At 35.6% G+C, this 22,022-nt stretch overlaps 1 protein-coding gene across 6 annotated transcripts; it reads left to right on the top strand.

The window, feature by feature from the left end:
• The first annotated feature begins 1,310 nt into the window (after window positions 1-1,310).
• On the top strand, window positions 1,311-21,809 carry LOC130961045 (putative disease resistance protein At3g14460). 6 transcript variants are annotated; one of them, XR_009079342.1, is made up of 6 exons: window positions 1,311-5,216; window positions 7,084-7,151; window positions 12,346-12,449; window positions 19,862-19,993; window positions 20,518-20,830; window positions 21,345-21,809. XR_009079342.1 is itself a non-coding variant. In XM_057886688.1 (2 exons), the coding sequence occupies exon 1, from the start codon at window positions 1,553-1,555 to the stop codon at window positions 5,195-5,197; it is 3,645 nt and encodes a 1,214-aa protein (XP_057742671.1). In that variant the 5' UTR covers window positions 1,311-1,552; the 3' UTR covers window positions 5,198-5,216; window positions 7,084-7,355. The 6 variants fall into 6 exon arrangements, 2 of the variants coding, with proteins under 2 accessions (XP_057742671.1, XP_057742672.1); XR_009079343.1 differs by lacking the exons at window positions 19,862-19,993; window positions 20,518-20,830; window positions 21,345-21,809 and adding an exon at window positions 18,697-18,996; XR_009079344.1 differs by lacking the exons at window positions 12,346-12,449; window positions 19,862-19,993; window positions 20,518-20,830; window positions 21,345-21,809 and adding an exon at window positions 18,697-18,996.
• Window positions 21,810-22,022: the final 213 nt, after the last annotated feature.

Genomic DNA, 22,022 nt, shown 5'->3' on the forward strand with positions numbered 1-22,022 from the left:
TTGTGATCATATTTTTGTTTACTTGCTGGGTTCTATGGTTCATGCCAAACAAAAAGCTCAAAGTATTGCTTTAGAATTCTTTTTTGTTGATTATAACATGCAATTATTCCACTACTTTTGTAAAATATTTGTGTCAAATTTTTCTCAAGCTAAATTAGTGCCTTTTCAAATTTCAATTCTGTTTTTTTAATCTAAAAAGGAAGCCAATAATGCTGAATAAGTGCTCTTTCTTCATTTACTAAATTGCTCATATGATTCTGTATTTATCATGAAGGTTATGATCATTTTCCTACGTCTGAGGCCCAAGCCAAAACTTTCTGGAGTGTGTCTACATTCCCGTTAGTGTATTAACCTAATCAGATTTGGATGAACTTGAGTGGACACAACCAATTTAGCAAAGAGAAGAAAAGTTGAGGGGAGATGCTAATTTTGCAGGGGCAGTAACTTGTTTTCATCAAGTGAAAGATCGGATGGTCAAATATCATTGAGCTGAACCTATAACTGGAGATTCTTCACCCATAGTTCTTCAATTTAGAGGATTGATTTGAAATCTGAGCTCTGTAATATATATAACTGCCAGAAAACATGAACAGCAGCTGCTTTTCTTGTTGATGCATTTAGGTAACCATTTGCTCAGTGTAGAAGAGATTATGAGTACAATAGTATGATGAGATTGTTAACAAACCAACCTATGTACTGAATATTATTAATGCTGTTAGTTTATTGGTTATTATTTTGTAGATGATTCACCAAAATTCATGGTCTTTATTATTAGTTGGTTTACCAAAAATGATATATCATTCATACTAATAAACAAATATATACATAAGTTCTCATTGTTTTTCTACGCTGACCTAACCTTACAGTTCACACTAATAAATTCTTATTACTATGATGCATATATGTGCTGAACCAGCAAAAAATATAACACAATTGACATTTGCAAAATAAAAGACCAAAATGTCATGATCATGTTTCTATGGTTTAATAAACTAAAATTGGTTCATCTTAGTAATCACCTAATATGACTTGGATATGCCTTGCATATTCCCAAGTCATGACTCATGCAACAGTTGAAACCAGCCTCAACTTGCAGTTTTGTTGCATCACTCAGATTTAAAAACACAAATTAAAAGCTCCAAACAAACTATTAAACTAAGACTAAGACATTAGCAACGTACAAACTATTAAAATAAGACAATTAACATGCATTATTGTTATTAATAACCTCATAATGTTACCATGATATACATACAAAAATGTGGCTTCAAAATGTTCCTAGTTCTATATAGTTACACGGAAACAGCACCACTTGCAAGAAAGAATTAAAAAATGAAAAGTTAGAGCAAATCCAATTAAGCACTCCAAGCTATGAATTTTCTAAGTTATCTCGGAGACCGATACCATGTCTTGTTGCTAAGGAATCATTGTCTTCTCCTTAACATACACTACTTCATTGAGAAAAACTTAGTAGCTCACTAGAGTGCAACCATTGTTCTCTTACCTTTCTCTGAAAATCCATTCACTTTGCTGTTGTTGAGATCATATCATCATGGCTGGTGTAGTTGTTGGTGGAGCTTTGCTCTCTGGATTCATTAACATTGTCATTAACAAGTCCCTTAGAGAGGATGTAGTCAACCGGGTCTTGGGCAAGAAACTTGGCCCTGGCTTGGTTGAGAGGCTGAAAATTTCTCTGCATGCTGCTGAAGCTGTGCTTGATGATGCTGAGTACAAGGAACTGGGCCACAAAGGTGTGAGGGATTGGCTCAACTGTCTGAGAGATGCTGTTTATGATGCTGATGACTTTCTGGACGCTGTCCTCACCAAAGCCGCCACTAAAAAGGAGGTACGTTCTGTCTTGCCTAGTTTCTTCCTCAACCGACATAGGAAGATGGTAGATAACATGGAAGGGGTGGTTGCAAGAATAGAATTTCTTGTAAGTCAAAAAGATAACCTTGGTCTTCAAAAGAGTACCAAGGATAATAACTTGTCATCATCATCATGGCGAGAAACCACATGTAAGATGGAAGGGAGCATATATGGCAGGGAGGATGATCAACAAGCTTTAATCAAAATAATACATGACAACAGTGAATCTCAGTTATATGTGATTCCTATTGTTGGCATGGGTGGGGTTGGTAAAACAACCTTAGCCAAATGGGCGTACAGTGTCGCGGAGGGATTTGATCTCAAAGCATGGGTCTCCATCTCTGAAACATTTGATGTTGCTGACATTACAAGGAAAACCATTGAGGAAATTACTGAAAATTCTTGTACCCTTCGGAGTTTAAATTTGCTTCAAAATGTATTGCAGAAAATCTTGTCGAGAAAGAAGTTCTTTATTGTTCTAGACGATGTCTGGAGCGATGATGCCGATAAGTGGAAGCAATTTATAACTCCTTTTCGCTGTGGGGTTAAGGGTAGTACAATTATTCTAACAACTCGCAATCAAGAGGTTGCTTCAGTAGTTAAAACATGTCCCTCTTTCATTCTTAATGAGTTGTCCGAAGAGTATTGTTGGTTATTGTTTGCAGCCAATGCATGTTTTCCGGAGTCAAACGGTAATCCAACATTAGAGGAAATCGGTAAAAAGATTGTCAAGAAGTGTAAAGGGTTGCCATTAGCGGTAGCAACACTTGGGCGCTTGTTGCAAGGAAAAGATGATGCTAAAGAATGGAATGCTGTTTTAAGGGATGACATCTGGGAATTTCCTATGAAAGATAGTAAAATTATTCCAGCATTGTTAATAAGCTACTTCCACTTATCTCCTTACTTGAAGCGTTGTTTCATTTATTGTTCATTGTTTCCCAAGGATCATTACTTTAAGAAAAATGAACTAGTTTTGCTGTGGATGGCTGAAGATCTTTTAAGGCTACCAAAGAGAGGAGAGAGTTTAGAAGAGGTTGCTTCTGAGTGTTTTGAAGAGTTAGCTTCAAGGTTATTTTTTAAACCAGCTAAGTATCCTTCTGAGAGGTACGTGATGCATGATCTCTTGCATGACTTGGCAGTATTCCTTGCTGGAGACTTCTATTGTAGAATAGAAGAACTTGGTGAACAAGAAAAGAAGAAGGTTCTCACTCGGCATTTGTCACATTTGCCATATGGAAGCTTAGATCGTCCAAACTCAAAAGTCTTTAAGCTCGATATGAAATCAGAATCTTTGAGGACATCATTGTATATTAATGGTTTGTTAAGCAAGGAAAGCAGAGCAAAGTTGAAATACTTGAGAGTTTTATCCTTTGGTGAACTTGATGCATTACCAGGTTCAATTGGCAAATTGATTCATCTACGCTTTTTGAATCTCTCTTGGACTGATGTGGAGACATTACCAGAGTCATTATGCAACTTGTATAATCTACAAACATTAATATTGTATGCATGTTCTAACCTGACCATGTTGCCCGATGGCATGCATAAACTTATGAAATTACGGCATCTTGTCCTGAGTGGAACTTGTTTGAAAGAAATGCCTAGAGGAATAAGTAAATTGAAACACATGCATATTTTAGATTATTTTGTGGTGGGCAAGCACAAAGACAATGGAATCCAGGAATTAGGAGGGCTCTCAAATCTTGAAGGATCGTTGGAGATTAAGAAGTTGGAGAATGTTGCTGATGTGAGACAAGCAAGGAGTGCAAGGATGTTGGAGAAGAACCACATTGACGACTTATGGTTGGAATGGTGTTCAGATGATGAAATGGTTTCAAACACAGAGACTGAGCGAGATATACTCGACGGCTTGCAACCGCACAATGGGTTGAAAGCGTTGAGAATGAAGGGATACAAGGGCGAAAGATTTCCAGATTGGGTGGGGCACTCTTCTTACAACAATATGACAAGTGTATGGCTAGTGTCTTGCAAGAATTGCTGCATGCTGCCTTCACTTGGACAGCTGCCATCTCTTGGGTACCTGGGCATTGAAGGTTTTCTTCAGCTCGAGCGTATTGGTGATGAGTTTTACAAGAGTGACAGCGATCATCATTCTTCGCCTACTGCACCGTTTCCCTCGCTGGAGACGTTGAAATTTCATAATATGCCATGCTGGCAGGAGTGGCACGTACCTTACCCAGAAGCTTTTCCTCGGCTTAAGAGACTTGAAATAGAACGTTGTCCAATGTTAAAGGGTGATATGCTTAATGCCATATTCTGGAGAAGGGTTTCTTGTTTGTCGGATGTTTCGAAAGTAGAAATGCGGGAAGATGATGAAGCTGGTGGGGATGATTTATCAATAAGGGGATCTGAATCATTTAATGCAAGGACCATCAACCATCTGTGTTGCCTCCAAGAACTACGTATTTCAGGGTGTCCGTCAATTGTATCCTTTCCGGGTAATTGTTTACCCAAATCTCTGCAAAAGCTGAAAATCTCGAGTTGCCCAAACTTTGAATTCCTCGAGCAACAGCAGCACAAGTATGATTTGGTAGACCTACAAATAGAAGACAGTTGTGATTCAATGACCTCCTTGTCGTTGGATGTCTTTCCCAATCTCAAGAATCTCGAGATATATAATTGTAGGAATCTGGAATCAGTGTCAATGTCAGAGGCGCCACACGCTGCTCTTAAAGAAGTCACCATCTTTAGGTGCTCGAAATTAGTGTCATTTGCAGGAGAAGGACTGGCTGCACCCAACTTGACTCATCTCGGCCTCTCAGACTGCGACAAGTTGGAGGCATTACCACGTGACATGAAGATTCTACTCCCAAGTTTACACTTTCTCCACATATATGTCTCAGATATGTGCAGGTTTGCAGAGGGTGGTTTACCGCCTAACTTGAAATCACTTTTTGTGGGAACTAGCGAGCAACAAACGAGGGATCTATCATGGATGCCCAACTTCCACGCCCTCACTCGTCTTACACTTGACGGTTCTTACTGCGTCAACATAAAGTCATACCCAGAGGTGGGTTCGCTGCCTCACCTTCCCTCCCTTACCACTCTTGAGATATTGTGGTTCGATAATATGGAGACATTGGAGTGCAACGAGCTTCTCCGCCTCACCTCCCTTCAAAGATTAATAATTGAAGAATGTGGGAAGCTGGAGAATATGGAAGGAGAAAAGCTGCCTCCCTCTCTCTTGCTACTTCAAATTAAAGAGTGTGGTTTGCTGGGAGAACACTGCAAGAACAAGCATCAACTAATCTGGCCCAAAATTTCCCACATCCCCACCATTCAGGTCGATGACAAACAAATTTTCTGAATAAAGATTTCTGAAACAGGTAATCATCTAACTTCACGGTTCTCATGCCACCACAATTCAATTATACATGTATAAATTTCCTTTTCCTCCAAAGAAACTAGTTCTCTCTTTCTTTACACATTATTGACTAGTTAGACTCATAATCTGATTCGCCATCGACTAAATTTGCATTCTTTTTTATTTCATTCATTGGAAATCTCTCCATTTGTACTTGTACTTAAAAGAAATATCGTGTGTTATTCTCAAAAATGTCACTGGTATATATACTAGAATAAGACCCGTGCAATGCGCGCGGCGGTAGATTAATGATAGTATATAATAAGGTATTATAATTTGCTATATTTTGTAGAATTAAATTAAATGTGTAAATTCAAGTTAAATTTAAAAGGTGTTTTATTTAAAATAATTTGTAGTACAAAAGATTTGGATGTTAGAATTGTACAAAGTGACATTTTTATTTGGTAATGTGATTTTTGCATTTGCTTTAGTTGATGGACTTAGTCTTCTTATGTGGTGCTCGTCTTCCTTTTTCTTTATTAATTGTTGTTAGAGTTGTGCTTTCTTCTTTCTATCATAGGTTTTTGTGAATGCATATTCTTTATGAATTGTTGAGTTGTATGCACTTTCTATTGTGTTGTTTGTTCCATCTTTGCATGTATGTTCTTTTTCCAAAGATGTGTCTTGAATTTGTATGGTTTTCTTTCTCCTTAATCTCTTGATGGGTATGTGATCTTCGTTTGATGATATTAGTGTTGGCGAAGTTGGTTCCTATAATCAATGAATAATTTAAATTAGAAAAAAAAAAGATGTTTTGAATAAGTGAATTTTTTGTGGAGTGTCATTAGATTTGAAGCAATTGTACCCAACAATTTTTTTTCGCCATCAAATAGTACAAAAATTGTTGTAGCACTTTGATCTGAAATAAGTATTGGGTTAGTAACTAATAATTTGATAGATGGGATTATGAAGAGCATATAGAGTTACCTTATTGTTGGATATTGTGGTGTTTGATTACACGTGCCACAACTGTAGTTGCCTCCTTTTCATCTAATATAATCATTTCTAAGTAAAGAGGCTCCTCTTCATTTGTGGGTGTTAATGCTTTTCACAGACGAACCACGCAAACTTTGATCAACCAATTGTCTGTTTGTTTTGGATATTGTCCAAAGAATGATGCTCCATTGAGTAAGTTTGAGATGTTGTGTAGTTCGAAAATAAATTTCTTGTGCTAAGTTTGATGTTATTTAAAGGAATAGTGATAAGAGACTTATATAAGTAGGTCAAATAGTATAGAATTTGAGAAAATAAATTTCTTGTGCTAAATTTGATATTATTTAAAGGAATAGTGATAAGAGACTTATATAAGTATGTCAAATAGTATGGAATTTGAATATTTGTAACGTAAAATTTATTATGATTAATAATATTATTATGACATTTGTAATATGAATATTTATTACATTTAATGAGTTATTTATAAAATTTAATTATTGGGGTTATAAATTTATTGTATTATTTATAATGGTAAGATATAATAAATATAGGAATATGTATTCAATGTTTTTGTAGGTTATAAATTTGGTTAGACACAATTAATTTCTAGTAACCGGTGTTTTTTAGATTTTTTGTATTTTTTTTATTTTTGCTTATTTGGAAATATAATAATTTATTTAGTAAAAATTGAGTGGTTGATTCTAAAATTTTATCAAATAAGCGATGTTGCTGACATGACATTAATAGGAGGAGAAATATGTTTTAAAAATAACGTGGGTAAACTTATCATTTACTTTTATATAATAAGAATAGATAGATTGATTGTGTATTTATTTGAGAATTTCGTCCATAAATAGATATTGAAATCTTCTGTTTTCATCCATCTTCTGCAGGTAGATTGTAATGAAGTAAAAGTCCCCAAATGGTGGAGATTTCATCTTATACAAGGTTTCAGCTTCAGGTTGGTCAATTTACTTCACTTCATTCCATTATAGAATTTACTTTTCCTGTTCTGTTGGGAAAAAGAAAAATGTTATGAAAGCTTGATTTTAGAGGAAATTAGTTATTAGTAATATGTAGTTAATGGTAAAATTGTGTCTCTGCCTCTGCCACTATTTGATGTTTATGCCTTAATGCTGAACTAATTTGTATTGCCATGTAGTAACTGAAATTTGACTCTAACTGTTTTTAAAATCTATAAATTGTATTTTTTTGTTACAATTCTATTTATTGTCGTTCATTCATGATGGTTTTCAATGGCTAAGAAAATGGGGGTTGAATCTTAGCCCCTTTTTTCTTTCAATTACACTTTCTGGTCTTTGAGAAGACTTTTTTATTTTTGTCTCGTCTCTAGCCATGAGACTTTTATTTTTATCTTGTCACTTGGCATGAGATATTTTTCGGTTTTAGCTCATGTGCAGTAAAAACAGAAATGAAGTAGAAGAGAAAGAAAATTACACCCAGATATATCCTGGTTCAGTTGCTAAGTGCAGTGCAGCCTACATCCAGTCTCCATCACAACAATAATGGAATTTCACTATAATCTTCCTGATTACAAACTGTAAAATGCTAACCCAACTTACAAGGGGATTCCCACAGAATCATGAAACACAGCATAGATGAATAAAGGAACTCTAAGGATATCTATGACTTTTTTTCTTTTAATTTTGCACTCTCTTTCTTTTTCCGCTCTATGGCTTTTTCATACAAACCTCACTGTTTGCCTTTTTCCATGAGACTCAAGACATGACAAAAATAAATAGAAAAATACAAAACAGAATACATTGAAGGAGAAGAGAAATCTGTTAGCTCAGGTAGCTCTGAGAACACTGTGCCTCGCACTCTCACACTTTCTTCTTGCTCCAAACCGTGGCTGTTCTCTCTTTTTATAGAAGAGGGAAGCCTCCACCTTTGAAGCCAAAAACCAAGCCAACTTTTTCTTCTCCAAGAACAAAACCGGTTCGGCCAGAGAGAGAGAAGAGATAACCCATGCAAAACCTAACATGCAATTACCTCTAGTCCTTCCTTGGTCATCACTCTTCATCAATCCGAGCGCTCCATCCTTGGCTTGCTCTCCAAGATGAATTTCTGGCCCTTGATGCTTCATGATGATGATAGCTTCATTTGCTCCTATCTCTGCCTCTTCCATCACGTAGCCACTGTAGCTACCTCCTGTGGTGGTTGAGCAAGATCAGAGATAAGCCATCCCTCCAAAGATCTTCTCCTTGTTGGCCGAATCTCCTTCAACCATTTTTGGTATGGAGGAGGCAAGATCTCATCACCATATCTTACCATAAGTGATAAGAATCTCAACCACTATATTTTTTATGTTTTCTTGCCATCAGTTCGATGGTCTTAATGCATGTAGCTTCTTCTTCCTTTTGGTAGCTCAACTTAGCTTCCATAATTTCCTGTGATATGACCGAAAGGAAGAAAGAGTAGAGAAAGAAGAAAGAGAAAAAGAAAAACAAAGCTATGAGTGTTATGATAAATAAATTAATTAGGTGCATTTCTCCATGCTTTGTGTAGTAGCGTGTAAGCTACCCTTAATTGCCATCAAATCACTTTGACCTTTTCTCTTTCATATTTTCGAGGACTGCATTAACTTTACTTGATAAAATTTGAATTCCACCACATGTTAAAGAAGGAAGTCCATTGGAAGCATACAACCAAGAGTCAATGAATCGGGTTTTCATTATTTTAACCATTGTGTCCCAATTCCATTTCTCTTTCGGATCAAGCATGCAAAACAATTTGGACTTATGATAATATTTGAATTCTGGCCCAAATTATCACAAATTGCTTCAGCCATATAATATAGAAAACATTAAAACAAGGCTGAATGGTTTTAAGCATATTGGGCTTGCAATAATTTTTCTTTTCTGTTTGGCCCAATAAGAAAACCTGCATCACAAAATTATTAATTAACATATGTTAAATAAAAATTAAATTAATAATTTTGTAATTAATTATTTCAATAATGTTTGTTCATCATCAAAATAAATTTAAGTTTTCCAAACTCATCAATCTCCCCCTTGATGACAAACATTATCAAAATCGAAATGGAAAGAAATTAAAGATTTAGAGTAAATAGTACTCCCTTTGAAGATTTGTATTTCTCCTCCTTTCAAATTGTTACATGGCTCCCCCTTAATATATGCTATTTTACCAAGGAAAGCTTTATACCTGTAACTTTTCAAATCAAGTTTGAGGCAACTATGTTATTCAACATATAAAAATTTTGAAATGTTGAATGCTTGATTTATGAGTAGAACTGGATGATAATCAAAAATCATTTGTTATCAATAATTTGATTTTCTGCTCAATCAATGATCAACCAAAAAATCCTTTGAAAATAAATTGCTGTTTAAAAAATTTTCCATTCAAATCAGAGCAACATACTTATGGTAAGAAAATATTTTTAGTCACAGCATGACCACAGCAATTTTCAACATTTATTTTTATTCTCGATGCTTAAAGGAACTGCCAAAAATAAAGTATTCAGCAAACATGTTTACCAAGATGAATCAGAATATTCCTATTCCACTAGTAGCAAGCATATTCATCAAGATCAATTTATCACAAGAATACATGTTAACAACCAATTAACAACCAGGCAGCCATATACTCAAAACAAATGCATCACAATTATAATCAGCCAAGCATTATTGGTATGCATTATCAAGCATCAGGTGTATCATTTTAACAAGGGTGATCATGAACTCTCAAAAAGAGAATTTCATCCCCTGTTTTCCAGTTTCAATTTTCAGCACTTTCTCAACCATTTCTCCCCCTTTTGGCATCAAGGGGCACCTGCAGAAAGAATTTGACATAGCAAACAAAATATGCAAAATATTACCAAACAAAACAGAGTATCACAGAGTTATAGTACTAACAGTATCCAATCCAACAAAACAGAGTATCAGATTGAGCCTACTTATGCCAATATCAAATACTAAACAGAGAATTAATCATCAGATAAATGAAGATCAGATTCCTCAGCCCCGTCCTCACTTGTATCTCCCAGTTCCTCCTCCAGATTTTCTAACATCAAACTGACCTTGTCCTTGCATCTCATCCAAACTCTTTCATTTTCATATGCTAGTTTGCATGCCGCCTTATGAGATTGGACCATGAGTTCTGACATAGTTGAAAATTCTATGAGAATTTCTTTGATGGACTCGGTTGTCTTGGATGACTCAGGTCTGCTCTCATAGTCGCTCTCCGAAGCCATGGATTTCTTGCTCTTGGTTCCTTTAACAGCTCCACCTCCTTTGACCATCGACACTTTGTTTTCTACTGCCTCATTCAAAAGGTCAACTTTAAAAAATTCAAAGATACTGTTTAAGAATATACCATAGGGCAGATTTGCCTTTTTGGTACTCTTTACCGAGTCCCACATGTGGCGGATCATAAGATAACCAAAAGAGATAGGAGTAGATGTGATAAGTGCAAAAAGGATGAGAGAGTCAGAGTATGTTACTCTATTGTGAGAGCCGCTTTAAGGAGTCAAGATGTGAGTGATAATCTTGTGTAGTAGAGAGTTGATGGGACCGAGGGCTTTATGGGTAGGAGTAGTGCCATCCAAACCAGAGACATTCTCACAAATGTGTTGAAGAACAACCCTATAGGTAATGCCGATTTGAGAATCCCATTTTTTGGCCATGTATGCTTTCGGCCCTTCCTCTTTGTAGCTCAAGGCCGTTCCAATGGTTCCAGTATCAAGAGTGATATGAACCCTTTTCACATATGAGTGGATGGTGCCGTCAATGAGTCTCATGTTGGCATAGAATTCTCGGACTAAACCAGGATAAACTGGTTTTTGGATGTAGAGTAATGGAGTCCATTGAAGCAGTTCAAACAAAGGAGATATATTTATTCCTTTGTTGGTGAGAGTGTCAAGGTTGACAAGATAGGTTGGACAGAGATGACGCTTTTCCAGAACCTCTTTGTGGAATTCATATGAGGTACAGGAGTTGAATCTGGCAGGGTCCTAGTGGGAGTGTGTTTTGTTGAACTTGTTCTTGAAGTCCAAGGATTCCAAGTTTGCGGGTTCGGTGGTGTTGTGCAGCACAAATCCTTTTGTCTTCTGAGTACTCTTTTCGGGAGTGGCCTTCTTGGGTGATGAATGCGGCGGTGATGGAATGGAGGATGTTTGTGATTCTTCTTCTTCCACAGGATCCTTTCCCTTCTTTTTCCTTGAAGAGGTTTTCTTGGCTATGACTTTCCTTCTCATGGTGTCTGTGTGTTTAGAGGGAGGTGAGGGAGAAGATGATGTTGTGGAATGAATGTGTATATGTGTATGAGATTGGGGTGTGGACGATTTTTGAGAAAGGAGAATCCGTTTGCTTTTCTTAGGAGCAGTTTTCTTTTTCATGGTAGTGAAAATGGAGAAGTGGAATATGAGGGGGTTGAGTAGGAACCGAATGGAGTGAGGGAGGAGGGAAAATAGGGGAGCATTAAATGTGGATTGGAGAGAGAATTAGAGGAAATTAAATGCCATTAAGTGGCGGTTAATACCCAAGGAGTTTCCCTTTTATTTGAAATAAATTGAAAAAGTAGTTTCCTTGAATCAAGGAATTAGTTGAAAGGAAAGATTTGATTTGACACCATGCTTCTTCCAACAAGATTTGATGATACAACAAGAAGATTTTTGGTTTTTCAAAAAAAAAAGAGGAACTAACATAACAGTCAGAGTGGGGTCAAAGAAATTTAGTGGGGCCCATGAGAATTGATTTTTTGCGCTGTCTCCCCCTTGATCACAGCCCTTCCAACACGCTTTTATTTTTATCTCGTCCATTCCTACGAGACAAAACTAAACAGAATCAAAATTTCACAAATTCTCAACAGAACTTGAATCAAACATTCCCAAGCTTTTTCTTAGTGAACAGAATCTGTCTTTACAGAGGGGTTTTGTAAAAATGTCAGCAAGTTGGTCTTCAGATTTTACAAATTGAATATCAATAGTACCCTTTTGCACATGTTCTTTAATAAAATGATATTTGATCTTAATGTGCTTAGTTCTTGAGTGAAAACAGGATTTTTTGAAATATTTATAGCACTCATGTTATCATAAAACAAGGGTATACTATTGATCTTTAATTTGTAGTCTTCCAACTGCGTTTTTAACCAAATTAATTGTGAACAACATGCAGATGCGGATATGTATTCAGCTTCAGCTGTGGATAGAGCTACTGTGACTTATTTTTTGCTTGACCACATGTTGAGTGAGCTTCCAAGGAAGCAACACATGCCGGAGGTGCTCCTTCTATCCACTCTATCTCCTGCATAATCTGCATCACAAAACCCTACTGCACAAAAATCATCAGATTTTGGATACCACAAGCCATAATCACTAGTTCCATTAATGTATCTAATGATAGGCTAAACGGCTGAAAGATGAAATTCTTTTGGGTGAGATTGAAATTTGAACATACACCTACACTTTGAACAATATCCGGTCTAGAGGAGGTAAGATACATTAGTGAACCAATCATTCCTCTATACCGTGTTTCATCCACATCTTTGCCATCATCATCCTTTTCTAGTTTAGTGTTTGGATGCATTGGTGTTCCCATTGGTTTAGAGTTTTCTAGGCCAAACTTTTTGATAAGTTCTTTTGCATACTTTCCTTGGTGAATAAAGGTACCACTAGGAGTTTTTTTAATTTGGAGGCCAAGAAAGAAAGTAAGCTCTCCCTTTAAACTCATCTCAAAATCACTAGTCATGAGTTTTCCAAACTCTTCACACAAAGACTCATTGGCCAATCCAAACAAATGTCATCCACATAAAATTGAACTAGGAGAATATCATCATTAGATGCTTTAATGAATAAAGTTGTGTCCGTGGCACCCCTTTGAAATTGATTTTCTAATAGGAAGGCACTAAACCTTTCATACCAAGCCCTTGGAGCTTGCCTAAGGCCATAAAGAGCCTTTGAAAGTTTGAAAACATGATTTGGAAAATCCTTATGTTCAAAACTGGGGGGTTAAGCCACATACACTTTTCTATCAATAAAACCATTAAGAAAAGCACATTTAACATCCATTTGAAATATTTTAAAACCCTTATGGGCAACATAGGCAAGAAGCAACCTAATTGCTTCCATTCTAGCTACCGGAGCAAAAGATTCATCAAAATCTATACCCTCTTCTTGGTCGTAACCTTGGGCCACTAATCTAGCCTCGTTACGAACAACTTGTCCATCCTCACCAAGTTTATTTTTAAACACCCACTTAGTACCCGTAACTTTCTTACCATCCGGATGAGGTACTAGTGTCCAAACCTCATTCTTGTCAAATTGAGCAAGCTCCTCTTGTATGGCTTTCACCCATGATGGATCTTCAAGAGCTTGTTTGACATTGTTGGGCCCCAATTGTAACAAGAGTGAAAAATTGCTTGGTTCGGATTGCCTTTTGGTTGAGAATCTTGTGGTCACACCTTGAAAAGGATCTCCAATGATAAAGTCATGAGGGTAACCCCTCATAGACTTCCATTCTCTCGGCTTCCTTTGTGGAGTTGAGCTTTGATGAACTTCTGTGGGTCTCACTGTTTCAGTTTCTCTTGCTGGCTCAGGAGACAGAATGGAAATGTCTCCTCCATTCTGACGAGACAAAACTGGACTGGAAGATTCTTCATTTTGAGCAGACTTGGGATTTTCTTTGCTTGTTCCAGTTTCTTCACAATCTGAATTATTATCTATCATAGTACTGGGAATTAAATTAGAATCACAAAAAGTAACATGTATGGATTCCTCTATAGTTCTATGATCTTTAAGGTAAATTCTATAGGCTTTGTTAGTAGTGGAGTATTCAACAAATACGCCCTCATATGATTTTGGATCAAATTTGCCAAGATTTTCTTTGTTATTAAGCACAAAATACTTGCATCCAAAAACATGGAAATACTTAAGATTTGGAGGTGTTCCTTTCCATAGCTCATAAGGAGTTTTCTTTAATCCTTTTCTAATAATGGTCTTATTCAAAATATAACATGCTGTATTTACAGCTTCAGCCCATAGAAATTTTGGAACCTCATTCTCACATAACATAGCCCTAGTCATTTCTTGAAGGCTTCTATTCCTTCTTTCAACAACCCCATTTTGTTGAGGTGTTCTAGGACATGAAAAATTATGAGTAATTCCAAAGTCATCACATAATTTTTCAAAGTCTTGGTTTTCAAATTCTTTTTCGTGATCACTTCTCAAATGGGCCACTTTTAAATCCTTTTCATTTTGAATTTTCTTGCAAAGGGTTGAGAAAGCATGAAAAGCATCATTTTTATGAGCAAGAAAAAGTACCCAACCAAATCTAGAGTAATCATCCACCACTACCAAACCATAGTGTTTATCTCCTAAACTTTGAGTTCTTGTTGGACCAAAAAGATCAATGTGTAACATCTCTAATGGCCTTTTGGTTGAAATTCCATCTTTTGGTTTAAAAGAGGATTTAACTTGTTTGCCTAATTGACAAGCATCACAAGTAAGATCCTTATCAAAATTGATTTTAGGAATTCCTCAAACCAAATTTTTCTTTACTAGCTTAGAAATTTGGTACATGCTAGCATGACCCTACTTTCCATGCCAATGCCATTTTTCAGATTCAAGAGAGGTAAAACATGTTACATTTTGTTCTTTCAAGTTCTCAAGAGTTAATCCATACACATTGTTGCATCTTTTAGTTTCAAACAAAATATCCCCAGTTTTTTCACAAACAACCAAACACACAAATTTTCTAAAAATAACTTCAAATTCCAAATCACACAATTGGCTTACACTAAGTAAGTTATGTTTCAAACCATTTACAAGAAGAACATCATTTATACAAGATGAAAAGCTTTTACCAACTTTACCAATGGCCACTATCTTTCCTTTACCATCATCACCAAAAGTGACAAGTCCTCCATCATATTCATCAAGCTTTATGAAGAAGGTTGTCTTTCCGGTCATGTGCCTAAAGCATCCGCTGTCCATGTACCACATATTTTCCTTCCTTTTGGATGCTAGGCATACCTACAAAATGAGCTCAAGTGACCTTAGGTATCCAAATCTTCTTGGATCCTTTCACGTTAAACCATCTCCTATGTCCCAAACCATTGTAATAAAAAACAACTTTGTAAACTTTATCACCAAAAAAACATTGAATGAGAAAATGACTGTTTCGGTTGCATAGCCTACAAAACCTTGGAGTTGCTGTTTTGTTAAAGTAGGTGGGATCTTGAAACCTTGTGTCATTAGAAGACGAAGCTCTATTTTCAAAAGAAGGTTTCTCATCAGATTTATAAAACTCCAAACCAGCTTTATCAAAGAGTGGTTTTTGACTAGCCAATATTTGATTTAAATTTTCAAAACTTTAAGTGAACTTGGCTAAGTCATTTTCAAGGCTTCTAACCTTTTTCAGCAACTCTTCATTTTCCTTAAAACAGTTTACATATGCAACTATCGAATGATCACTTTCACAACTTCTAAGTTGAGCTTTCAACTGCTTATTTTCTTCCACAAGATCACAAGCAGTTTTGGCCTCCCTTAGCTTTTCTTTGAGAAAACTATTTTCAGCTTTAAGAATGATAATTTGTTGTTCAAGATCTTGATTATTAAGCAGAAAACATCTTATTTTTTCAGAAAGGTGATCTATCATAAGATGAAGGTCTTCAGTGTCAGTGTTATGAAAGACTACCTGATCTATATGATCTGCCATGAGACAAGGCTGTGACTTGGTCTCAGATTTTTCATCATCATCTGAGTCATTTTCCAAATCTTTCCATGAAGCCATCAGTCCCTTCTTCTTTCCTCTTTTTGGCATCTCCTCCTTCTTTAACTTGGGACAATCAGATTTGAAGTGCCCCATTTCCTTGCAGTTGTAACAAGTTACTTTGCTAAGGTCTTTCTTCATTTTCCTTGAGCTGCTGCCTTTGCCTTTGAATTTTACCATTTTCCTAAATTTTTTGGCAAACAACACAAATTCATTTTCAGAGGAGTTATCACTGGATTCATCATCCAGGGGGTTAGTTACAGAAGAAAAAGTAATTCCTTTCTTTTTTGACTCCTTTTTCAAATAAGTGTTTTCAAAAGCAAGAAGGTTTCCTTTCAAATCATCACATGTCATGGAATCAAGGCTACTGCTCTCAGAAATAATTGAAGCTTTTGTTTCCCACTCTTTAGTGGGACATCTCAACACTCTTCTCACAAGCACAGAATCAGAATGTGTTATTCCCATAGCATCCAAGCCAACGATGATGGTGTTGAACCATTCGAATAGTTCATCAATGGATTCTCCTTCCTTCATTGCAAATATTTCATACTCTCTGTTTAACATGTCTATCTGAGTCTTCTTCACAATGGTGGTTCCTTCATGAGTGATCTGCAATTTGTCCCAGATTTTCTTTGCCGTTGTGCATCGTGATACCCGTCGGTATTCCTCAAAGCTGATAGCACAATTGAGTACATTTACAGCCTTGGCATTTAGCTCCACCTTCTTTCTATCTTCCTCGGTCCAGCTTGCTTCTGGTTTAAAAGTGACTACTCCTTCAGCACTTGTGTTAGTTGGGAATTGAGGACCTTCTAGCATGATTTTCCAGAGTCTGTAGTCTACTGCTTGCACAAAGATCTTCATTCTCTCCTTCCAATAGGTATAGTTTTTTCCATTGAAAAGAGGCAGTCTGTTGCTTGACTGTCCTTTTGTACGATTATAGGACACCAGATTTGAGCCACTGCTTTCTGCCATCTAGATCTTTTCTCCAAGCTACAAAGCTTGATCTCTTTGAGACCAAGCTCTGATACCAATTGATGGTTTTCAGTGGCTAAGAGAAGGGGGGTTGAATCTTAGCCCCATTTTTCTTTCAATTACACTTTCTGATCTTTGAGGAGATTTTTTTATTTTTGTCTCGTCCCTAGCCACGAGGCTTTTATTTTTATCTCGTCACTTGGCACGAGATATTTTTTGGTTTTAGCTCCTGTGCAGTAAAAATAGAATACATTGAAGGAGAAGAGAAATCTGTTAGCTCAGGTAACTCTGAGAATACTGTGCCTCGCACTCTCACACTTTCTCCTTGCTCCAAACCGTGGCTGTTCTCTCTTTTTATAGAAGAGGGAAGCCTCCACCTTTGAAGCCAAAAACTAAGCCAACTTCTTCTTCTCCAAGAACAAAACCGGTTCGGCCAGAGAGAGAGAAGAGATAACCCATGCAAAACCCAACATGCAATTACCTCTAGTCCTTTCTTGGTCATCACTCTTCATCAATCCGAGCGCTCCATCCTTGGCTTGCACTCCAAGATGAATTTCTGGCCCTTGATGCTTCATGATGATGATAGCTTCATCTGCTCCTATCTCTGCCTCTTCCATCACGTAGCCACTGTAGCTACCTCCTGTGGTGGTTGAGCAAGATCAGAGACAAGCCATCCCTCCAAAGATCTTCTCCTTACTGGCCGAATCTCCTTCAACCATTTTTGGTATGGAGAAGCCAAGATCTCATCACCATATCTTACCATAAGTGATAAGAATCTCAGCCACTACATTTTTTATGTTTTCTTGCCATCAGTTCGATGGTCTTGATGCATGTAGTTTCTTCTTCCTTTTGGTAGCTCAACTTAGCTTCCATAATTTCCTGTGATATGACCGAAGGGAAGAAAGAGTAGAGAAAGAAGAAAGAGAAAAAGAAAAACAAAGCTATGAGTGTTATGATAAATAAATTAATTAGGTGCATTTCTCCATGCTTTGTGTAGTAGCGTGTAAGCTACCCTTAATTGCCATCAAATCACTTTGACCCTTTCTCTTTCATATTTCCAAAGACTGCATTAACTTTACTTGATAAAATTTGAATTTCACCACATGTTAAAGAAGGAAGTCCGTTGGAAGCATGCAACCAAGAGTCAATGAATTGGGTTTTCATTATTTTCACCATTGTGTCCTAATTCCATTTCTCTTTCGGACCAAGCATGCAAAACAATTTGGGCTTATGATAATATTTGAATTCTGGCCCAATTTATCACAAATTGCTTCAGTCATATAATATAGGAAACATTAAAACAAGGCTGAATGGTTTTAAGCATATTGGGCTTGCAATAATTTTTCTTTTCTGTTCGGCCCAATAAGAAAACCTGCATCACAAAATTATTAATTAACATATGTTAAATAAAAATCAAATTAATAATTTTGTAATTAATTATTTCAATAATGTTTGTTTATCATCAAAATAAATTTGAGTTTTTCAAACTCATCAATTCATAATATTAGCAAAAAGATAAATTGAAATCCTTTAAAATTATTTGAGGTAAAATTAAAATTTTTGTCAAACATTAGAGACATTTGATATGGTTTTTCCTTGTTTCCTTTTCTTCTATTCTTTAATCTTCTTTAAAAAATTTTACAATATAATATAATACGATGAAGTTTGCAACTTTGAGTGATAGGCTAAAACAAAATAAAGCTTATTATTGTCCGCCTAAAATGGAAAGTAAAGCTTCAAAGTAATTTAACAATTTTTGTCTTCTGTTTTTGCCATCTTTTGCAGGTAAAAAGTTCACATATGTTAGAGATTTCATTGCACATGTATATATATATATATTGGAGATGTAAACCGGATTAATGTGTTGGGAAGCAGTAGTGTTTCACTGTTTTGTAATTTCAACTTTCATTTTAATTAGTATCTATACTAGTTTAGATTAATGACTGATGTGTATGATATGATTCATATCCACGTTACATGTGGAGTTGCTTGGATTATTCAATTCAATGCTTTGCTTCAAAGTTAAGAACTATAGATGATTGTTTGGTTATCAAAATGCAGTCATGTTTGAACTTTGGACCAATATGCTAAACAATTGTAGGATTTTTCTTTCTTTCTTTCTTTTTTTTGTTAACTTTACAATTCAAAGGCATGACGATGATTAACATCATTATTAAACCTAGCTGAAGTAGTGTTACTTATATGTTATAGCTATGAAAATCTACATCTTACCAAGCATGAAACAGTTAATTAATAACTTCTGTTCAAAGGTAGGTTCAACAGCTTTGATAATCCCTTGGAATTATATGACACAAAAATAAAGATTTCATGAAGAGAATGGTATACTTTTAATAATGTGATCATTTAAACTTTACAATTTTGTGATCATATTTTTGTTGACTTGCTGTGCTCTATGGTTCATGCCGAACAAAAAGGTAAAAGTACATACAGCTCTCATTGTTTTTGTATGCTGACCTAACCTCAGTTCACACTAATAAATTCTTATTACTTTGATGCGTATATGTGAGGAACCAGCAAAAAAAATATTATACAATTCACATTTGCAACATTAAAGACCAAAATATCATGATCTTGTTTCTATGGTTTAATAAACTAAAATTGGTTCATCCAACTAATCACCTAATATGACTTGGATATATGCCTTGCATATTCCTAAGATTGATGGTTGAGATATTAGTGTGACTCTAACAAGATGAGTCTAGATATATCATTTCTCTAATTAAAAATTGTAGAAAACTGTATTATTACCTTCGTCATGACTCATGCAACAGTTGATACCTTCCTCAACATGCACTTGGTGACTACTAAACTAGGACTAAGACTTAAAAACACACAAATTAAAAGTGAAGTTTATTGTCTTACCTAAAATGTAAACTGAAGCTTCAAAATAATTTGACAATCTTGTTCCTATTTTTGCCATCTTTTGCAGGTTATTTGTACTTAGGTAGAAGAAGTTCATAGATGGTTGAGAATTCCTTGTACTTTTGTATATACGGAGATGTAATCATATAGGGGGCAATCATATCTATGCTATCATCATTCAATTCGAAGTTCATTTCAGGTGGTAAACTGTATTGATGTGTTGGGAAACTGAAGTAGTGTTTTCTGATTTTAGCTTCATGTTGGTATCTACACTAGAATGGACAAAATAGGCAACAAAGACATGAAGGAGAGAGTTAGAGTGGCACTTACTATTGGAAAGGTTTTGGCGTTGGTAGCATTAGTTTATTCCTCTTTATAATTTTGTGGAAAGAAAAACAGTTATTTTATGCTGAAGACACTGGTTTTCCAAAGCTGAAAATGTAATTGTTTTAAACAAGTAACAATGCTTCAAATGAATGCCTGATAGCTTTTTGATCAGAGTCAGTTATTGTGTTGGAAGATTCATGTTGGATAGTAAAAGGAATCTGCATGAGGAGTATAAGCTTTCAAAATAAAATGATCAAGTTATTGCTGTGCAATATTTCTTAACCATATATTGAATCATTAAATAAAATTAATAGTAGATGCGTATAATAAGCTATTTCTAATACTAAGAAAAAGGGTTTTTTAATAATAACTATTTCTTTTTGGCCTTCTTTGTAGACAGAGATATATGTGTCCAACATGCTACCTGAATTTTGGTAACAGATTGTAACGTCTCTATCCTTATCATCAGCATGAACTAGAAGAGTAAGTTGGGATTTTTGCCTTCAACTGCTTGTTGGATTTGTAACTCTGAGTTCGGATGAAGAGTTATTCATGTTATTATACACTCATCTAATGCCTTGTATAATTTCTTTTAGACACATTATCAAATAGTTTTCCCAAGGTGATGAAGATATAGCTAATGTCATTAGAAGGAGAAGCTGTGGTGATGCCATCAAATAACAATTTCATTTCTATCAAATTCACTCATGTAAGAGTCTTTTTTCCCCCATGAATTTAGCCAATTGTCATAGAATATTCTATCTTTTGGGACTTAATTAAAGAGGATAGTTATAAATATGACCAGGGTTATTGCTCCCTAAAGCCAATGTATTCTGTTTTTTAATGTCTGTGTTGAAAACTTTTGTTCTCTATAACTTTTAGCATTATGACCGTTCAAATTTTACCTGTAATCATTTTAGTTCCTGTCTAACTGAATTGCTTCTGTTTCTGACTTCCTCTTTTCAGTTTTACATTTTGGGTGGTATTCATGTTTGATAAATATCTTTTCACTGCTGACCTTAAAATCAAAACAATGATCCAACATTGTGTTCATGAGGTTTCAGATAATTGCAGTACTATATGCATACCCACCAAAGAGATATACAAAATGAAGAAAAGAAAAAAGAAAGACCATAGAATGATAATAATGCATTTTGGTTTTTGTGATGACAAACACTTAGTCATGAAATGTTTTTAATTTGTGTAACCTCTGAATTCTGCAGGAGATAGAAGGAGGATTAAGCAGAGAAAGTCAAAGATTATGAAAACACGAATAATCTCAGTGGCAGAAAAAGATAGGGAAACTTGAAAGCAAAACACACAACACTTGTATCAATAGAAGCTTATTGATAGAATGCAATGAAATGTTTAGCTGCTGCATTCATTACTGAGAGAAAGGGTGAATCCTAGTGGCATATACACATTAAAAAGTCATCTCTAATTTTCCAACTACCTCTTTTTCCCATTTGGTATTTATTCTGTTCATATTGTAAACATTCATTGATCTTTCATTTGTTTGTTATGTATTAAGCTCGAGGGAGTGTGAGCTTGAAAACACTTCATCAGGAGTTGTTTGTTTTCCTTTCTTGGAAGAAGAGTCTTCGGGTTAAAGTGAAACACTGTTGTAGTTGTACTAGCTTAGCTTCTTGGTGGTGTTGTTTGACTGAAATTCTATTATTTAACCTAAGGCTGAAATTTGTATGTTGGAGCTTCATTATCCATCTGTAAATAAATAAATAATAATTTATATATTACTTCCAGGGGAAGAATTTCTTATCCCTATATTAAACCCTCCACATTTTTCATTGAGTTCACTTTATTTTCCTTTAGCTCTTCTCAATAAAGCTGTATGAGGTACCTTCCTCTGCAATTAAGCATTAGTTTCATTGTGATTCATTACT

This window comes from Arachis stenosperma, chromosome 2, assembly GCF_014773155.1.
Source record: "Arachis stenosperma cultivar V10309 chromosome 2, arast.V10309.gnm1.PFL2, whole genome shotgun sequence".
In the NCBI taxonomy this organism is placed as follows: Eukaryota; Viridiplantae; Streptophyta; class Magnoliopsida; order Fabales; family Fabaceae; genus Arachis; species Arachis stenosperma.